The sequence below is a fragment of the Mobula hypostoma genome, chromosome 11, assembly GCF_963921235.1.
Source record: "Mobula hypostoma chromosome 11, sMobHyp1.1, whole genome shotgun sequence".
Taxonomy (NCBI): domain Eukaryota; kingdom Metazoa; phylum Chordata; class Chondrichthyes; order Myliobatiformes; family Myliobatidae; genus Mobula; species Mobula hypostoma.
Window position 1 is genome coordinate 60,658,810 of NC_086107.1, and position 21,875 is coordinate 60,680,684.

Sequence of the window (21,875 nt, forward strand, 5' to 3'; positions counted from 1 at the left end):
ACCCGACCTACTGTATAATTGATAATGTAAGACAGAGCTTGCAGGGATTCTGTATAATTTAATAAAATATCTTTCATCATGTATTCAACTCCTTTAGTTATAAATAGGCAACATACGGTTTGCCATTCTAACTCCTTGCTGCCTTTCTGTGCTTCATGTTCAAGGACACCTATGGCCCTTTACACCATTTGAATAAAAACTGTTGCTTTTTTTTCTCTACCAAGTGGCTGACTTCACATTATTTCACATCACATTTCTTCTGTAATATTCTTTTCTGTTCGTTTAACCCGTCTAAAAGCAGCTATTTCTGTAGAAACAAAAGAAAAAAATAGACAAAATGATGGATGTTTCATTAAACTGATGACAGTATCATAAGGTCCTTCTTGGCAATTGAGTACTTTGATATCTTTCCTCATTCTGTTGGATCTGTGAGTTAAAACTATAATTTTCCCATCCCTATTTTAGTCTGGAACTGTTCAGGAATCCTGTGTTGATAACAAATTGAGAACTTAATCAAATGTCATAGTCACTGTAGCCGTTGGAGAATGGCTTTGTCTAATTGTGGAGAATGCATTGGTGTGTGGATCTACATTGGAGGGCTGTGGCTGTTCCAGCTGACAAGGGAGAATTTTTGTGGTGCTACCAACAGGTTTAGATCTGAGGACAAACAAGATATCAAAGGGAAATTAAGTGCAAATTTATTCTGAGTTTTGTCTGTATGGTAATCAGGCAGATGATATTGAAATAGCAGATGATCATAGCAACTGGTCTTTGCTTTAGTTACAAGCTCAAAAAAATCTAAGTGATTTATCAAATACTTTTCCACTTTCATTAAAACCATGTTGACTTTGCCTAATCAAACTATTTTCTAAGTGTCCTGCTATTGCTTCCTTAATATTAGGTTCTAGCATTCATTATTATGTAGGTCAGGCCAGCTGGTCTCTGGTTCTCTCCTCTTTCTTAACTAATGGGGCTACCTTGCTACCTCTCCTAGAATCTATGGAGGATGAGAACCAGTATCTCCCTGTCACCCAGGCTTTGCTCTTTTCTTGCTGCTGCCATTAGGTAGAAGGTACAAAAGCCCCAGGACTCGCATCACCAGGTTCAAGAATAGTTACTACCCTCAATCTTCAGGTTTTTGAATAAAAGGGGATAGCTACACTCACTTGCCCCATCATTGAAATGTTCCTACAACCTCTTAATGAGGTAAAAATTATTTACATCATTATCTCATGTTTTTGTTATTTATTACTATTTATTTATATTTGCATTTGCACAGGTCTTCTGTGCTCTGGATGATCTTTCATTGATCCTGTTACAGTTACTATTCTATGGATTTACGGATTATGCTGACAACAAAATTAATCTCATGTTTGTAAATGGTGGCATATAAGTAGTTCGATAATAAAATATACTTAGATAATAAAATAAGAAGAGCTTTGAACAAAACCCTGGGATGCATTGATTCAGTGGACAGTTTCCATTCAATTTTATTCATGACTTTAGATGAGCTTTCATTCATGTTTAGGGTTATGCAGTTGAATTGTATTGGCTGAAGAATGTGTTCCAAGAAGGAACATTGATGTTGAACTGAATGAGAAAGGGAAAGCTTGCATTATTACTTAGCAAATTTGAAATATTATTAAAGGATGTGGTGTGGAGTTGTACCCCTAAATGTACTGTTGTATCCCAATTATATCCAAGGATGTACTATTGGGCTTTGCATGGTGTTGATCAGACTGCATTTGAAATATTTTGAGTAATATTGGGCCCCGTATCCAAGAGAGGGTTTGCTTTCCCTGGAGAAGGTCCAGAAGAGCGATCCTGGTAATGAAAGGCTTAACATATGAGGAGTATTTGTTGTCAAGAAAGAGATGGATAGAGCTCTTAAAAATAGCAGAATGGAAGGTTATGGGGAGAAGGCAGGAACTGGATACTGATTGTGGATGATCAGCCATGATCACAGTGAGCGGCGGTGCTGGCTCGAAGGGCCAAATGGCCTACTCCTGCACCTATTGTCCATTGTCTATTGTTACTGGGACTGTGCACTATGGAGTTCAGACGGACGAGTGGGGGATCTACCAGATACTGAAAGGCCTGGATAGAGTGGACATGGAGAGGATGGTTGCTATAGTAGGAGAGCCTAGGATTCAAGAGCACAGTCTGAGGATAAAGGGAAGACCTTTTAAAACTGAGATGAGAAGGAATTTGTTCAGCCAGAAAGTGATGAGTCTGTAATTTGTTGTCATAGAGGGCTGTAAAGGCTAAATCATTGGGTGTATTTAAGGCAGAGATTGATAGGGTCTTGATTTGTAAGGGGGATAAGGGAAGACTATGAGGTTGCAATGCAGTCTTTCGTTGATTCTGTTATGGTTATTGGATTTATCGAGTATGCCGGCAAGAAAATGAATTTCAGGGTTGTATATGGTGACATATATGTACTTTGATATTAAATTTACTTCGTACTTTGAAAATCAGCTGCGGTTGAACAATGAAGCAGAGTCAACAGGCTTAATAGCCTAATGTTGCACCGATATTTTATGATCTTACGGAATTTCATTTACAGTCAGATGTCCTGTCACTGTAGCACGAAATATTCTTCTGGAATGAAGTTTGCTAGAGACAGTCTCCAGACCATTTTTTTTCCCCATGTTACTAGCTGGGTGACAGAGCACCTAACGAAATATGTTTGGTGTTATAATGTCCATTGTTATAGAATCTTAACGTGGATTAATTCACTTCAGCACCTTTGAATTGCTCGATATCTTAAGTACTGCATGGTTCAAAAATCTAATGGCAGTTGGATTAAAATGACAGAAAAAAACATCTTAGCTTATGAGCTTCTCCTTATTTTCTTCTAGACTTAAGAATTTGTATATCCTGCTCAGGCTAATGCATTAGTGAAGTTTATGTGGTTGGGTATTTTAACACCCTTAGTAGATAAAGGAGAAGGCAGACACATACAATGAGTACCACAAAGATACTCAATACCTTGTGCCTCCAAGAGTTGGAGTCACAGGGATAACGAAACAACGCCTGTACTTCCTCCGAAGTTGGGCATGTCCCTGTTGACCCTTACCAAACTTTATAGATGTACCACAGAAAGCATCTTATCTGGATGCATCACAGGTTGCTATGGCAACTGTTCTGCCCAAGACGGCAAGAAATTGCAGATAGTGTGGGCATTCTCAGTCATGGAAACCAGCCTGGCCTCCACTGAATCTGTCAACACTTCCTGCTACATGAAAAGCTACCATTATGCAGCCAACATCATCCAAGATCCCTCCCACCTAGTTATTCCCTCTTCTTCCCCCCACTCGCATCCTCTTCCATTGGCAGGAAATAACAAAAGCTTGAAAATATGCAGCACCAACACCTTCCACTCAGACACTTGAATGGATGTTAAAGATGAACTCTTGACCTCACATTCTATCTTGTCATGGCCCTGCATATTATTCTCCGCCTGCACTGTACGTTCTGTGAAAACGTAACCATAACCCTATTTCTGCATTCTGTTATTGCTTCTACCTTTATACTCCCTCAATTATCTGTATGGGTACCAAACAACACAGCAGTTTTCACTGCATCCAGTACATTCAACAGCGATAAATCAACATCTAATTACATCAGCCTGGGCTAATGATAATCGAATACACCATAACTCATCATCCCCTTTTAAAATGGAAGGCCTTCCCACTATTTTAAAACAGCAACAGCAAATAAATCATCCATTAGTGGAAGGAAATAATTATGTCTGTTAAGCAACTAAGCTCCTTGTTCATGCATCAAATTCACATAAATGTTTTCTCATGAGTTTGAAATACTCTCTCTGCTTCCATCTTTGGGCTAAAACATCAAAGGTTAGCTCCCTAGTTCCACATTTTTTGATGCTGAGAATTTTTTTCTTTTCATTAAGGAGCAGCAAGTTTAGAGCTATGTCATTCAAAGGTGTTTAATACAAACACTTCTTCGCACAATATGTAGTGGTAGGAATCTGAAATAATTCATTGTCAAATGCTAGGTAAATTGAAAATGTGAGAACTTAGAGACGACTAGATTTTTTGTCAGACCCAGGGAAAAGAAGTTGTAGAGCCGAGGGCAGCTATTTGGATTTAAGATGTAGTTGGAATTAGTTAAGGTCGAAGTGGAAATGTTTAATGTTTACTCCTGATCCTATATTCCCTCTCTGTTGCTCCTTACAATGAACAACTTGCATTGTTTTAGAATATAATGTGTCAGTTCCCTAATTTCATGGAGTTTTGGAATTTTAAAACAACTATTGATCCACTTCTGTAGCCCTTTTTACTGTGCTGCTTGACACAAAATGAGGCTAATTAACTGCAATATTCGGAAAGCCTTCAGACCACTACTAAGTGGGCTGTTGCTATGTGATGCTAATTAATATTAGAGGCTTCACTGAATGATGCAAGCACTGTTTTTGTTCCTCACAGTGGCACACTCACTGGGTGCTGGGCTGGTGCAGCGAGTAGACAATGTCCAGAAAGAAAGGGACATCAGATGATGTGTGGCCTGACAGTGAAATGGATCCAGACGCTGGAGGGACGATCCAGAACTTCAGAGTGAATCTTAATGAACACAACAGTCTGCAGGAAACTCTGGAAAAGGCTCGCGAACTGTTCCAGCATTGTGACAAAGAGGAGAAGGGCTTCATTACGAAGAGAGACATGCAGGTAGTGTAAATGTTAGGCTATTTCTTTGGAGGCAACTTTCCTTTGATGCAACCAATCTTATTGTTAGAAGATTATTTTTATTTATTATGATGGTGAAATGTGTGTGAAAGTTTCTGACTGAAGTTTGGCCATCCAGTCCTAGGTGTTCGTGGAGACAAGATGGTCTACTTCCTGAAAACTTTGAAAGAGTTGAGGACAGCAAAGGGAATATTATATTAAAAATGTTCTGTGCATTGTGTCCCAGGTGTCAGCCTGCATTGGGTAGATCACCCAAGTTTTCGTATCAGAAGATGTGTCAAATCCCACTATGGAAGCTTGAGCACCAAGTCGCTGACGTTAAAAGTATGGCATTGACAGAGTGGTGCACCCCTGGAGGTAGTATCTAAGGACCAGATGTTAAATCAGCAGCTCTCATTAAAGAACCCACAGCACAATTTTGAAGAAAGCACAGGAGTTTTTAAGCTGAATCCTCAGACAACACCAGACATTGCCTGGTTCCCTACATGGCAATGTAAAAATCTCGAATAATACTTTAATACCTGCAAACTGCTCTGCAAAGCCCAGATTTCATGGGACGCGTTTGGCTGATTGGGGGCAATACAAACACTCAGTGTACTCTGCATCCATAAAATCAGAAACTGCTGGGAATACTCAGCAGTTTAGGCAGAAAGGGTGAAGGGTCAAGAGGTCATTGACCTGAAACGCCAACTCTGACTAGGGTCAATTCTGACAGTTCACTAGCTGTTGGTGCTTTTGTACCTGGCTTGCATTTCTCCCGATTTTTACTTGTCATTGGATTTAATGAAAATTGACAGAAATCTACCCTGTTCTAAATTTGTATATGGAGGGCATGGTTATAGAACATAGAACATAGGACAGTACAGCACAGTACCGGCCCTTTGGTCTGTGATGTTGTGTCGATCTTTCAAACTACACTGAGTTTAATCTAACCCTTCCCTCCTTCCCTTCCCCTTGATTTTTTTAAAGCAAAAAAAAGCATTGTGGACTTCTAACATGCCTATTTTTTAAACTAAGTAAACTATCAGTGTACAAGAACATGTGATGTAGTTGTGAGGTGTAATTAAAACTTAAGTGGCAATCAAAATAAAATATGCCTTTAAAAATTGCCTGAGCCATCTATAAACCTGTCCTATGATCAGAGTTACAGCAGTTGCCCACATAGATTACTTGAATAGAGAATGTTTTATGCCAGCCACTGCCTACTCGATCCTACCCAGGCAATATTCAGCATTAGCATCTAGGTGTATTGACAACTGGCAGCCATTTCAGTGCAACTTTGCGGGACTGCTGAGTTATTGGAGCTGCTATTTTTCAGATAAATTGCTCAGTTGCTCAGGTGGAAGGGTTGCAGAGATTTTTCCTGGTGGTCTTAACCAACACCACAGTAAACTTGATCTCATTGGCTGCTTATTTTCTGAATTTGCTGGCTGTTGAGCAATTGGCATCATATATTTATAAGTTTTGGAGTTTAGCCCTGATTCTCAACTTCTTTTGATAAGCCATTTAACTTGTTTGAGAATGTCCTTTTAGTGGAGATTGAAAGCACTTTAAAAGATTAAAATCATGGACCAACCTTATAATTAATGAAGATTATATCTTATTGCACCCTTATCCTGTACTCCAAACAAGATTACTTTATCTTAGCTGTGTGGTGAATCAAGATGTATTGTAGCATCTTGCATTACCTATAATTTTAGTTCCAACCTAAACAGATGAAAAAAAACTGCTTTTCAAAACATGAAAATGGAAGAAGTGGGGACACATTGAAAGGAACTGAAACAACTAGTGCTGATTTTGGAAATAAATACTAATACATTGAGATAAAATTGAAGTAAATATTAGTTAATTTATAATGGCATTGATTCTTGACTTATGATGAGTTCTAATGTAATTTATGTTTACAGATACAGATAGCTTTGTATTTCGAGGGGGAAGGGAAGAGATGGGGAATGTCATCCAACATTTGTGCTTCCGATGACCATCCACCGATGACAATTAGAAAACTGAGAGTTGGTTCATTTATTAAATTGGGAGATAGAATGATGTTTGCATAGAGAAGTAGGTTGCTGCTCTTTTTTTATGGGGATGGGGGGAGACAGGGAGGTATCTAGGCAGAGCTACAGAAGAAAGTGAAGGAAGATCATAAGAGGCGATGCCTGATGGTGTGTTTAGAGGACAGTTATGAGCAGTCATGAGCAGTTATGACAGTTATGAGTGTTGTGGGTGCCTGGAATGACTTGCCAGGGATGGTGGTGGAGGCTAAAACATTAGGGGTATTTAAGAGCCTCTTGGACAGGCACGTGGATGAAAGAAAAATAGAGCATTACGGGGTAGTGTGGGTTTAGTACTTTTTTGTAAAGGAATATATGGGTCGGCACAACATCGAGGGCCAAAAGGCCTTACTGTGCTGTAGTATTCTAGTGTCTAGTGTCTAGCATAGTCAGGTGTGGTTTAGGACGATAGGAGGGTTATCCTCCTCTCACACAAATTCAGGTTTCCTCACCTGATATGCCAAGCATTTTCAGCTGATGCATTTATGTCAGATTTTGGGTAAATGCTGTGCTCTCCATCTCACTCTTCCTGTATTTTTTTTGCTTTTTTCTGCCCCCATTTGTCTCTGTGTCTGTCTCTCTCGCTCTCTCTGTGCCTGTCTCTCTCGCTCTCTCTGTGCCTGCCTCTCTCGCTCTCTCTGTGTCTGTCTCTCTCGCTCTCTCTGTGTCTGTCTCTGCCCCTCTGCCTCCTTCCCCCCTCCATCTGCCGTTGTCTCTATCTATCACAGGCATTGGGTTGCTCCCTCCATCTCTCTGTTACTCTGAAACTTAAAACAGACATGTTTTCTCTCTTCTCCGGTTCTAATGAAAGATCATCAACCTGAAAAGTCTCCAGTGCTGCTGCCTGTCCTGCTGACTATCTCCGGCATTTTCCATTTTTGCTTCACTTTTGCAGCATGTGATGCTATCTGATTTGGGTCAGGTGGGAGGGTGGTTTCAGACGTTTGAAGGTGATGGGAGCTGGAATCAAATTGTTTTGGAAACATAGGAGCTCAGTGAAGAGGCTACAACAGGAAACTGAGAGTGGAAAAACAAAGAGATAGCATGAGTAGGGCAGGATGAGGAGAAGGAGACGGGGAATGGTAAGTAAGATTGGCATATTGTCTCCAATGTCTCCATTATGGTTTGGACAGTTGTGGACAGTGTGGAAGAGAGCAGAGACTCCAGTGGGTGAAATAATAATGATTGGGATTGTTCATAGGAAAACAATAATAAGTGCCCTAAGGATCCCTTTCAGAGAATGTCAGTGTCAACGCCAGGGTATCTATGGGCTTGGTCAAGGCAGATTTCAGCCAGTACAATAGTTGAAGAGTGCTGTTGATAGGTTAGGCTTGGGCTTGGGAGATTGCATGGACCCAAGACAAAGTAATGAACAGTGTGACTTAAGCAACAGGAACTAGATACAGAAAATACAATGACGGAGTAAAGGAGTGGAGCGTGCAGCAGTCAAAATATGCATATAATCATGCATTACTGAAACATGAATTGGCTCAATTGAGTCAAGTTCTGGGTATGAACGGAGGGTGGAATTGATGAAGTGATTGTGATGGGCTAAAGGGATCTGCTTGGGGAATAAGCATCTGGGCTGGAGATAGCTGTCCCTGGGACAACATAGACCAAGGCTGTCTAATGGAATTGGAAGTACAAGTTCATCTGGCAGCAAGGCATCATCCTAGGCTGAAGATAACTGTCCCTAGGATGCCTAATGACCTAACATAAAAGCCTTTGGTGTAAAAACCAAAGGAATGGGAGCAAAGGAGGAGAGGAGAGGGTGAAGGATAAATCCCGAGGAACAAAACGATAAGAGAGTTGATGCAAGGGACATTTGTAGAACTGCTGGCAGTTCACAACAGTGAGAACAGAAAGAGAATTGTAGGGTGTGGGATGCACTGAAGGGTGACAGAGAAGGTGAATGAAACAGAGCAGTGTGCCAAACCTCAGGAAGCAGAGATCACTCAGTACCATGAGCTGTAGTTAAGAGTGCAACAGGGAGAGAGCAGTGCTTGCCCGAGATTTGCCTTGTGCTTATTAAACATTTAAAATGGATATTAAGTGCATTCTAGCTTGTATTGTTATGAATTCTTTGTGCATTTTTGAAGTATTAATTTTTCAGAATGTGGGCATTTCTGGCAATTTATTAGCTGTCTTTATATAAGAAGATGTTGGTGAGTCATCACTTTGAACCACAGCAGTACTTTTGAGAATGGTACTGTTTCAGTGCCATTGGATAGGAAGTTCTATCAATGCACTTCCAAGTCAGGATGTTCAGGGTCACCTTAAGGGACTGGTGTTTCCATGCAGCTGCTGCCTTTGTCCAGATTTGGCAAGAAGGGGGTCTGTCAATGCCTTTATTTTCTTAGGCAGTCCATTGGAGTCAAAGGTGGCTGGCTTTCACTCTGCTCTGTGTGTACTGAGATCTGATGAGGTCAGCGTCCGTCCCCCAGAGTCTGTCACAGGTTGGTTGTAATGGGGAGAGTGCTTGATTAATTTGTCAGATGGTGCGCTCCTTCTGCTATTTATGCTGGGTTCCTTTGTGTTATGTCAGCATGCAGCCAGGCCATTCAGCCCACTACATCTATGCTGACCAGTGGGCACCTATTCATAATTAATCCCATTTTCCAGCACATAACCCTAGTGCTGGCTTTGACATTTTGCTCTTTGGTGCTGGAGCAGCCAAAGTGAGTAAGCACAATGCATTTTATTGTTTGCATGCAATCGGTTGCTGTGTACCACTGGTAGAGGGAATGAATATTTACTGTGGTGATGAGATGGTTGTTTCTGGCTGACATTGAGCACCATGAATGTTATTGGAGCTGAACTCATTCAGGGAAGGAGAATCATTATTCCTTTCCTCTTGCCTCGTTGATAGTGGAAGAGCTTTGGTGACAGATGGTGAGGTTTACCCCAATTTTCCAGCCTCTGACTTCCTCTCATAGCCCTGGCATTTACCTAGCTAATCTCATTGATATTTTGGTCCATGTGATTCGCAGGATGTTGATGGTGGAATACTTTGTAATGGTAATATCTGATATAGGGTGGAAATAGTTACTGCCTGACACTTCCGAGGCATGAATGTTACTATCAGTGTTACCCAAACTTCTGTACAATAATAATGGGATTGATTAATGGGCAAGTGATGTAGTCAATAACATTTATTCAAAGGACAGGAGGCAGGTAAGCACTTGCAACCTGTTTCAATATTACCTGCTGCTGGCTTCAGTTGATCAGACTGGGCAAGAACTGAGCTCCAAGATCAGGATGCCCTCTCCTGTGTGTTGGCCCTAGAAATCCACAACCAAACTATGCTTATGATTTCCGTTTTCATGCCCTGTTCAGTCATGCTTACAGGCTCTCATCCTCACAGGTGTATAGCGTTTTACCCATTCTGATTCATACCCAACATTAGCAACTTCTGGCTTGCTTTTTTTTTGGCAAATTCCAAGGGAATTTCCTTCATCTGAGTGTGAGATACATACTTTCCTCCTAATTCGCATCTTTCTTATTATGTTTTAGGTCTCTGTAATGAATCATTTGTCAAAGCAAAACTTGAGTTGCTATTAAATATTGACTATTTTGTTGTGTACTGTCACTCTTAAGGTAATTCCAAATGTTCTTGCCTCACTTGTACGTTCAATCTCTCCACTACGCTTCATTTAGAATATAGAACATAGGACAATATTGTGCAGAACTAATTAAACTAGTAATTAATGCCCAAACATATGAATCCTTTCTGCTTTCACGATGCCCATGTCCCTCCATTCAGTTCACATTCATATGCCTACTAAGAGCCTCCGAAATGCCTCTGTTTTTTTTGCCTCCGCTACCACCCTGGCTCCCACCACTCTGTTAAAAAACCTTGCCCCACACATTTTCTTTGAACTTGCCTGCCCTCCCCCAAAATGTACACCTTCTAGTATTGGGCTTTGCTATTTGTTCTACTCCATCATCCCCCTACATATACCAGTCTGATCTTCATAGCTCGCTCTGCAAGTCTCTTACTGCATCTTCTGCTACTTTTAATTAGTGGATTAAGATTAAGATAACATTCACTACTGACCCACTTAACTAACAAAGTTTGCACACAATTCGAAGTTTATTTGCATTCCTAAACAGAAGAGTTGCTTGCTTCATCATCTCATCCCTGAATGTTGTCCGGGTATTCTGTTTAATTTCTTATGGAGTTGTGAATGAAAATGAATATTGTGCAAACGTCCTAACTTCTGAAATTATGATGGAAACAAGGCCACTGATTAAAGAGCAGCACGTAGATGGGTACTGCCTTGAGGAAATCCTGGGATGGCGCCCTGGACCTGGGATGACTGGCCTCACACAACCACAACCATCTTCCTTTGTCCATTGGAGTATCATTCCCCTTGAGGATCATTGACACCAGCTTCGCCTTGCTGCAACACTCAGCTAAATGCTGCCTTGATGTCAAGAGCAGGCACTCTCATCTCATCTCACCTCCCGAACTCAGTTCTTTGCTGCCTGTTTGGACCAAGGCTGTTAGAGTTCTGAAGCTGTGTGACGAGGAGAATCTGTAATGGCAAAAACTAATCCAAAATCAAAACAATAGCTCCTGGCCTGTCAACGCCATGGAGTTGTTATACTTGCATGGCACGCCCTCAGTTCCAACGAAATGATTGTTCCAAAGAATCAAATTCCTTATTGCGATCCTTTAGCAGCAATTAGCAAACATACAATCTTGAAGCGATATTAAATGGTCAGCAAAGATGTGACCTCTGTGGTTCTGGGCCTCAAACTGCCATAAAATAAGCAAGAATACGTAATTTATTCCCTTCTCTTTGACCCCACCCCAACTTATGTGACTAGTTACCATAATATATGCTCAGAATACAAAACAAATTCAGGGATAAGTATAAACAACAGGAATTCTGCAGATGCTGGAAATTCAAGCAACATACATCAAAGTTGCTGGTGAACGCAGCAGGCCAAGCAGCATCTGTAGGAAGAGGTACAGTCGACGTTTCAGGCCGAGACCCTTCGTCAGGACTAACTGAAGGAAGAGTGAGTAAGGGATTTGAAGGCTGGAGGGGGAGGGGGAGATGCAAAATGATAGGAGAAGACAGGAGGGGGAGGGATGGAGCCGAGAGCTGGACAGGTGATAGGCAAAAGGGAATACGAGAGGATCATGGGACAGGAGGTCTGGGAAGAAAGACAAGGGGGGGGTGACCCAGAGGATGGGCAAGAGGTATATTCAGAGGGACAGAGGGAGAAAAAGGAGAGTGAGAGAAAGAATGTGTGCATAAAAATGAGCAACAGATGGGGTACGAGGGGGAGGTGGGGCCTTAGCGGAAGTTAGAGAAGTCGATGTTCATGCCATCAGGTTGGAGGCTACCCAGACGGAATATAAGGTGTTGTTCCTCCAACCTGAGTGTGGCTTCATCTTTACAGTAGAGGAGGCCGTGGATAGACATGTCAGAATGGGAATGGGATGTGGAATTAAAATGTGTGGCCACTGGGAGATCCTGCTTTCTCTGGCGGACAGAGCGTAGATGTTCAGCAAAGCGGTCTCCCAGTCTGCGTCGGGTCTCACCAATATATAAAAGGCCACATCGGGAGCACCGGACGCAGTATATCACCCCAGTCGACTCACAGGTGAAGTGATGCCTCACCTGGAAGGACTGTTTGGGGCCCTGAATGGTGGTAAGGGAGGAAGTGTAAGGGCATATGTAGCACTTGTTCCGCTTACACGGATAAGTGCCAGGAGGGAGATCAGTGGGGAGGGATGGGGGGGATGAATGGACAAGGGAGTTGTGTAGGGAGCGATCCCTGCGGAATGCAGAGGGGGGGGGAGGGAAAGATGTGCTTAGTGATGGGATCCCGTTGGAGGTGGCGGAAGTTACGGAGAATAATATGTTGGACCCGGATGCTGGTGGGATGGTAGGTGAGGACCAGGGGAACCCTATTCCTAGTGGGGTGGTGGGAGGTTGGAGTGAGAGCAGATGTACGTGAAATGGGGGAGATGGGTTTAAGAGCAGAGTTGATAGTGGAGGAAGGGAAGCCCCTTTCTTTAAAAAAGGAAGACATCTCCCTCGTCCTAGAATGAAAAGCCTCATCCTGAGAGCAGATGCGGCGGAGACGGAGGAATTGCGAGAAGGGGATGGCGTTTTTGCAAGAGACAGGGTGAGAAGAGGAATAGTCCAGATAGCTGTGAGAGTCAGTAGGCTTATAGTAGACATCAGTGGATAAGCTGTCTCCAGAGACAGAGGCAGAAAGATCTAGAAAGGGGAGGGAGGTGTCGGAAATGGACCAGGTAAACTTGAGGGCAGGGTGAAAGTTGGAGGCAAAGTTAATAAAGTCAACGAGTTCTGCATGCGTGCAGGATTCCAGACTCAAAGCTCTACGCTTCTTTTTGGATTCCAGACCTAATCAGTTCCCCTCTACCACCACTCTGCTCCGTCTAGCGGAATTAGTCCTTACTCTTAATAATTTCTCCTTCAGCTCCTCCCATTTCCTCCAAACTAAAGGTGTAGCTATGGGCACCCGTATGGGTCCTAGCTATGCCTGCCTTTTTGTTGGGTTTGTGGAACAATCTATGTTCCGTGCCTATTCTGGTATCTGTCCCTCACTTTTCCTTCGCAACATCGACGACTGCATTGGCGCTGCTTCCTGCACGCATGCAGAACTCGTTGACTTTATTAACTTTGCCTCCAACTTTCACCCTGCCCTCAAGTTTACCTGGTCCATTTCCGACACCTCCCTCCCCTTTCTAGATCTTTCTGTCTCTGTCTCTGGAGACAGCTTATCCGCTGATGTCTACTATAAGCCTACTGACTCTCACAGCTATCTGGACTATTCCTCTTCTCACCCTGTCTCTTGCAAAAACGCCATCCCCTTCTTGCAATTCCTCCGTCTCCGCCGCATCTGTTCTCAGGATGAGGCTTTTCATTCTAGGACGAGGGAGATGTCTTCCTTTTTTAAAGAAAGGGGCTTCCCTTCCTCCACTATCAACTCTGCTCTTAAACGCATCTCCCCCATTTCACGTACATCTGCTCTCACTCCATCTTCCCACCACCCCACTAGGAATAGGGTTCCCCTGGTCCTCACCTACCACCCCACCAGCCTCCGGGTCCAACATATTATTCTCCGTAACTTCCGCCACCTCCAACGGGATCCCACCACTAAGCACATCTTTCCCTCCCCCCCTCTCTCTGCATTCCGCAGGGATCGCTCCCTACACAACTCCCTTGTCCATTTGTCCCCCCCATCCCTCCCCACTGATCTCCCTCCTGGCACTTATCCGTGTAAGCGGAACAAGTGCTACACATGCCCTTACACTTCCTCCCTTACCACCATTCAGGGCCCCAAACAGTCCTTCCAGGTGAGGCATCACTTCACCTGTAAGTCGACTGGGGTGATATACTGCGTCCGGTGCTCCCGATGTGGCCTTTTATATATTGGCGAGACCCGACGCAGACTGGGAGACCGCTTTGCTGAACATCTACGCTCTGTCCGCCAGAGAAAGCAGGATCTCCCAGTGGCCACACATTTTAATTCCACATCCCATTCCCATTCTGACATGTCTATCCACGGCCTCCTCTACTGTAAAGATGAAGCCACACTCAGGTTGGAGGAACAACACCTTATATTCCGTCTGGGTAGCCTCCAACCTGATGGCGTGAACATCGACTTCTCTAACTTCCGCTAAGGCCCCACCTCCCCCTCGTACCCCATCTGTTGCTCATTTTTATGCACACATTCTTTCTCTCACTCTCCTTTTTCTCCCTCTGTCCCTCTGACTATACCCCTTGCCCATCCTCTGGGTATTTCCCCCCCCTTTTCCTTCTCCCTGGGCCTCCTGTCCCATGATCCTCTGATATCCCTTTTGCCAATCACCTGTCCAGCTCTTGGCTCTATCCTTCCCGCTCCTGTCTTCTCCTATCATTTTGGATCTCCCCCTCCCCCTCCAGCCTTCAAATCCCTTACTCACTCTTCCTTCAGTTAGTCCTGACGAAGGGTCTCGGCCTGAAACGTCGACTGTACCTCTTCCTACAGATGCTGCTTGGCCTGCTGCGTTCACCAGCAACTTTGCTGTATGTTTCAGGGATAAGTATGCCTTGGAGGAAAATGTTGCAAAATGTTGTGAAAAGAAATTGCAGCCAAGATAGCCAGGGTTAAAGTGGTAGCACTTCAATGGCCACAGCAACGCAGATGTACATACATTCCAGCCCCCTAGTTATTATATTATAATAATTACAACTACATCTACTGTGACACAGGAGACATGAAATCTCAACATTTACTCAAATATCCTCTTCTGTTAACGGTCTGTCCCAGTTTGTGCTCTTCTCCTCCTGTCCAGTCAAGTTGTCCCTCTTCACACATCCCACCCTGCAAAAACTCATTTCAGGGAGTTAGCACCATCAGTTTGCGGGAGACTTCCGGGAGAGGTGGGATGTCTGCAATAGAGTAGCTCCTTAGCAGCTGGCCAGCTAGTTTAAATAATGTTAACTATGCTAATGAACGAATGACACCTGTTAAACTCACCTCAACATGTCTTTTACAGTCTTAACCCACCATGGGCAATAGAAAAGTCACTGTTGCAAACAGTGCAGCGAGCAACACTGTCATTATTTTGACCCCTATTAGGCAGGGGTACACTTTAGTGTAGTCTGGGGTGATGTACGTTTTATATTTTCTTTTTTTGGAACACTCTGCCAATCTGAGTTTTTTTGGAACTCTCTCACTCTTGCTCTTGCTCTCTATCGCGCGCGCTCTCTCACTCTTGCTCTCAAAAAAAATCAATTTCCGGGACATTGTATATAATTTGCGGGCATCAGGGAGCCACTATTAATTTGCAGGAGACTCCCAGAACTTCTGGGAGAGGTAGGATGTCTGCCTCTTGACTGCATTCAGGAAAATGTGTCTTGAATCGCTGCTGCCAAAGCTTACCCAAATGAAAAGCTGAACTCCCACTAGCTGTCAGGTTGTGCTTGTTCATAAGGCTCATTGTGCAGAGCAGCACTGTACTTCCTTGATCGAGGAAAGCACAAGCAGCCACTGTCTTATTACTTTTGTTAGACTTCACCTGAACTGGAATCAGAGGAAATTTACAACTAGGATCCCCAGCCCCCATAGGACCATTAGATACCAGGGTGGTACTTGCTGCTGTGTTTGCTTCATTTGTGGCTCGTTTCGAATCTGCACCCTTTTCATCAATTTCCTTTTCCACACTGGTGGCAAAGCTGCTTCCTTCAGATTAAGGATGAAATTGTGATCCCATTTCGATCACGTCTTTACTTACTGCCGGTGATGTTGTATTGTATACTTTCCCTACCAATCTTCGCTTGCCTTTCAATAAGATCAGCAACGTCAGTGAAAGTAACCTTATGGTTGTGCTGTTTTTGCAATTTATATACAGCCAATCTCCACTCATTTCTAAGTTCACCGGGTAATTTATTTACGACTGTCTTCGTATTAGCAGACCTGTTCAACTCATGGATGACCTGCATGTCTTCCGTGGCATTGCAGCAATCTCTTAGAAGAAGACTGTAGTCATGAAGAGCTTTCACAGCTTCTGATTTGATATGTGGCCATAAAAGAGCCCTTTCCATGTAGGCCACAGCAATGACCTACTCACCACCAGAGACGTTCCTGTAAGAAAGCTATAGCCCTCAGATATTCTTCTTCCGGGCTGGATCAACTGCAACTTCTGATAAGCTCTTTAGGGTAACCTCCACTGTGCTGTCTGAGCAATCAGAGGTGGTCTCCAGAGTCTTCAGCCTTACTTACAATGCTATTCTTAAAAGCCCACACAAATGAATCATACTGCAATTGATTGCCATTGAAGATACGAATCCCTTTTTCAGGCAGGGTGCTTGTTATTTCCTTTCATGTCCTTATGGCAGCATTTAGACCTCTATCATCTGAAACATGAGTGTCACCATATTGTAGAACCATGTTCTCAGGAGCACCTCGTGCTCTTGGATATTGCATAGGCTCAGAGTACCTCCAACGTGTAGGGTGAGAGTGAACACCTTGAACTACTTCTCACGGTTCAAACCTGTGGCTCAGACAGTTGTTCCTTAAATATAAACACACAAGATGCTGAAGGAGCTCAGTAGATCAGGTAGCATCTGTAGAAAAGAGTAAACAGTCAATGTTTCAGGCTGAAACCCTTTCTCGTGTCTGTGTTCCTTCAATGTATCCACCTTGACATTGAGCCTGCTGGATTTTCTCTGTTCCTGTCAACAGCGGAACTCTCACCACAGATCTGCATTGCTGTAGCAAATGAAGACCTACCACTTTAACTCTGACTATCTTGGCTGCAACTTCTTTTCGCAACTTAAGCTGACTCCATCTGCCTTTGAAGTTGTTTCATATTTTCCTCCAAGGCATGCTTGTCCCTGATTATCTGTTGTTCTGTGTATAACTCAGTGAAATCAGCCATTTTAATGTGCACAGAGGTGATATTTGTGAAGCACCTTCAATAACTCCAAAAGACTGAGGTTGGGTAAAATACTGAAAGGCTTTTATTCGCTGTACAATATGACCTCCATGGTGAGTGTCTGCCCCTGGACTGAGGGGAGGGGCAAGACGAAATCACCTTTATTCAGAATTCTGTGAGAGAAGCCACAGGAGCAGTCAGCAGAGGGGTGTGTCCAGACTGTTAACCCAGTTACAACATATATGTGGTTTACCACAATTAGATGCACATGATGCCTTGCTAGCAACAGAACATGCTCCCCACAAGTCATCATTTACATCATCCTGTAAATCATCACCCTTTTATGTAGTCACAGCTTTTTCTTTGGAGTTGCAAATACTTTCATTTCCCCCAGGGAACTAACCTTCATTATGACATGTTTATTTAATTGTTCTTAGCTTCAAGGCCACTGCTTCTAGCTGAAGTAATTATGCCTTCTAACTGTGCAAAACAGATAAAACAATGGCAGTTTTAATCCAACTTTTCAACAGTGGAAATTCAATACTTCAATTCTTCTGCTTTTCAACAGAACCAAGGGTCGAGCAATTCAGGCCACCACCTCTACACAGCATTTCCAGTTCAGCCCAAGTGGACGTGGCCACATTGACCACTTGAAAACTGTGTTTCCAATTCAAATCCAAACACATAGCATGAAACAGCATTAAAGGCCGTTACTTGCCACAAGCTGCTCCAGGCTGGTTCTTCCAATTTCTCGGACGCATCCAAGTACTGATCTTCGTTAGGTATAACCGTTGAAATCTTTACTGACGAAATTTAGCGGCAAAAACAAATCCAAAGTCTAACATGAGTGGGGTGTGACAAAGGTAAACAATAGCTGCTGGCCTGAGGCCGCCACAGCGTTGTTATATTTGCATGATACACCCTCAGCTGCAATAGAATGATTGGTCCGAAGAGTCGAATTCCTTATTTTGATCATTCAATAGCAAATAGCAAACAAACAGTCTTGAAGTTGTCAGCAAAGATGTGACCTTGACCACAAACTGACATGAATTAAGCAAGAATACATAACTTCTTTTCCCTTCATCTTTACCGTATCCCCACTCACGTGACTAGTTACCATAAGCAGTGCGCAACACGGAATGCAAAGCAAAGAGAGAACAGATACATAACCCCAACAGAGTCTTCCACAGGATTAGAGAGCAGATTATTGGTGAGTAACTGCCCCTGGACAGCATATTGAGGACACCACCTACCAATTGAATACACCTTTTATCGGTTTTGCTAATGATTACAAACCTAGTGGTTGAGCAATAATTAGCGGAATTGGATTTGTCCTCCTTTTTGTAACCATGGCATACTTTGTTAATTGCCATTCTGTTCAGGATCAATTAGGTTGGAGAAACTGCTAGTTTGAGAATGTATGTCTTCTGATTGGCAATCAATGTATTTTCTGATCCCAAAGTCTCAGAGTGAGAATTGCAAAGAGACCTGAGAGTCCTACTGCAGGATTCTCTGAAGGTTAACTTGCAGGCTGAGTTGGTAGTAAAGAAGACAAATCAAAAATTAGCAACACACACAAAATGCTGGAGGAGCTCAGCAGGCCAGGCAGCATCTATGGAAAAAAGTACAGTCGACGTTTCAGGCCGAGACCCTTTGGCAGGACTGGAGATGAAAAGATGAGGAACAAATTCATAAGGTGGGGGAGGGAAGAGAGAAGCACAAGGTGATAGGTGAAACCGGGAGGGGGCGGAATGAAGTAGAGGGCTGGGAAGTTGATTGGTGAAAGAGATACAGGGCTGGAGAAGGGGGAATTTGATATGAGAGGACAGAAGGCCATGGAAGAAAGAAAAGGGGGAGGAGCACCAGAGGGAGGTGATGGGCAGGCAAGGAAATATGTGAGCGAGGGAAAAGGGGATGGGGAATGGTGAAGGAGATCCTGCTTCTTTTGGCGGATGGAGCGCAGGTGCTTGGTGAAATGTTCTCATAATCTACATTGGGTCTCACTGATACACAGGAGGTACCTATACTCTGTCTACCAGAAGAAGCAGGATCTCCCAGTGGCCACTCACTTTAATTCCACTTCCCATTTCCATTCCGATATGTAAATCCATGGCCTCCTCTACTGTTAGGATGAGGCTACACCCAGGTTGGAGGAACAACACCTTATATTTCTATGTTGTCTGTTCTTTGTTCTGTCTGGGTAACCTCCAACCTGGTGGCATGAACATTGATTTCTCGAACTTCCAGTAATGCATCCCCCCCTCACCATTCCCAAATCCCTTTTCCCTTTCTCACCTTACTGTACCTCCATGTCAAAGGAAGGATGTGCTGGTGTTGAGAGGGTCTAGAGGAGTTTTATGAGAATGGTCCTGAGGATGAAGGGGTTTACGTATGAAGAGCATTTGATGGCACTAGGCCTGTACTTGCTGGAGTTCAAAAGAATGAAGAGGGATCCCACTGAAACATGAACATTGAAAGGCCTGGATAGAATGGACATGAGGAGGATATTTCCAAAAGTGGGCGAGTCCGTGAGCAGAGGACACAGCCTCTGAATAAAAGGGTGTTCTTGAGATTAGAGGCGAGGAGGAATTTATTTACCCAGAAGGTGGTGAATGTATGAAATTCATTGCCGCAGATGGCTGGGTATATCAAGTCATTGGGTATGTTTAAAGTGACAGTTGATAGGTTCTCAGTTAGTAAGGGCACCAAAAGTTACAGGGAGAAGGCAGAAGAGTGGGGTTGAGAGGGATAATAAGTCAGTCATGATCGAATAATCAATCAAATCAAGTTTAATTATCATTCAAACCATACATGAATACAATCAAGTGAAACAGTGTTCCTCTGGGACAAAGGTATATAACATACATTCAAAATAGTGAGAAGAAAAACATATTGTTACACAGAGTCCAAGACCCTGAGCGACATGCAAATTGAAGGTACAGCTCTTAGGAATTCAGCCTATCATTCCACTGGTTCAACATGGAGGGAAGCATTTAAAAGAGAGGCCAACCCCGAACCGAGCACAGACGCCACACTACACCACCTCCGGCGTCTCCTCACCTGGACAGCAGCAGGCAAGCCTGTGGCTTGAGGCCAAGGCCACGCTGCTGCCTCGTTGCCTGTTTCACCAGCAAAAGAGGGAAACAGGCCTGCGGCATCTTACATTATCAATATCCAGCAGGGTCTTACGATCGCAAGAGAAACGTCCAAGACAGTCACTCACAGTTACACTGCATCCTGCTTTTGTGCACTAACTACGGTGCCTTTGAGTAGCCGGCAGCAGCACAGTCTGCACCCAGATCAACTCCTTCAAACCCTCTCTGGTCCGTCCACCGGTTTCTCTTTCTCCGGCCCATCTCCCAGCTTATCCTTTTCCAGCCCGTCCGCTGGTTTCTCTTCCTCCAACCCGCCTGCCAGCTTCACCTTCTCCGGCCCATACCCCCGGCATCACCTTCTCTGGCCCGTCCCCGACTTCTCCTTTGCCGACCTGTCTGTCAGTTCCTTCGACCCCTGCTCTGAACAATGAACAGATCGCTGATGCGGTAGACCTGCAGTACCCATATTTCTTGGAGTCCGATATAACCTTCCTGTCATATAAATCACATTTTTAAAGGAAAAGTGCACCTTTGGTTGGCCCCTGAGAGATCACTGTGTTTGAACACGCCACCATCTTACCAGAAGCAACTTGATTGGCCCAATGGCCTCATTCTGCTCCTATGCCTTCTGGTCTTTGCCGCTTTCAGTTGTCTCAGCCATAGGGAGTGAATCAAATTGGCAAAGGACTGGCTTCTCTGATGTTTTCATCCATTCAACACTTTGCTAAATATGTCTCCAAGTGCTTCAGCCATGCCTTTAGCACTTAAATACATTGTTGTTCATTTGTTGGGGTCGGCTGGTGGCGCAGTGAGATCAGCGCCGGGCTCGAGAACGGAGGTTCCCGAGTTCGACCCAGTAACTGACCGCCCCCGTGCGTGGTTTCCATCTGCGCCGGGTTGATGTCGAGATCGCAACTCGGCCTTGTAAAAATAATACTACGAAATGTCTGTGTGAGGAGTGGTGTCCCACACAGCCTTTCGAACCGCGCCTTGTAAGGCATGAAAATGCTTGACACTGGCCTCTTAGGCCTGGGTCGACGTCATCATCATCATAATTTGTTGATATTGGGGATGTACTTGGAGCTACCTCACTAACCAGCTGTTTAATTGTCCACAACCATTCTCTTCAGAACTGTAGAGCTTTGATCTAATTTATTGGCTGATCAGCAGATCCACTCAAGTGAAGGCAAGATATTGGTATTTCATTTGTATGTTTTATGGTCTCCAGAGGAATCAGGAATGTGAAATCTAAACATAGGGAGGATTGGAATTGTCTTATGGACAGCAAGAAGGAAATGAAATGTGTCAAGAGAATCTGCATACTAGTTTTTGAGTGCAAACTTTACATGGTGCCAATGATTATGTTGTTTGCTGTTTAAGAAGTAATTAAAGAATGAATGATTTTGAAGACCTGGGAGATTCTTTTCATAAGTCTGCATTAACATTCTTTTTAATACAATACTTTAATTGCAACATGAATTCATCCTGAATACAGAAAAGATAATGGTGATCCACCTGACAGGAACACAGTGAGACCAGCTAAAAGCGGAAAAAGTTAGGTAGTTCAGAACTTCCTTATGTTTTCAGTTTAGCCATGGTGAAGCTG

General features: G+C 43.6%; 1 protein-coding gene across 3 annotated transcripts in view; it reads left to right on the forward strand.

The window, feature by feature from the left end:
• cracr2b (calcium release activated channel regulator 2B) overlaps positions 1-21,875 on the forward strand; it is a 173,274-nt gene that overhangs the window by 46,261 nt on the left and 105,138 nt on the right. For all 3 annotated transcript variants that reach the window (XM_063062163.1, XM_063062165.1, XM_063062164.1), the window contains one exon: positions 4,452-4,691. In XM_063062163.1, coding sequence (XP_062918233.1) covers positions 4,494-4,691 — 198 coding nt within the window. In that variant the 5' untranslated portion in view covers positions 4,452-4,493. The remainder of the gene's footprint in view (positions 1-4,451; positions 4,692-21,875) is intronic.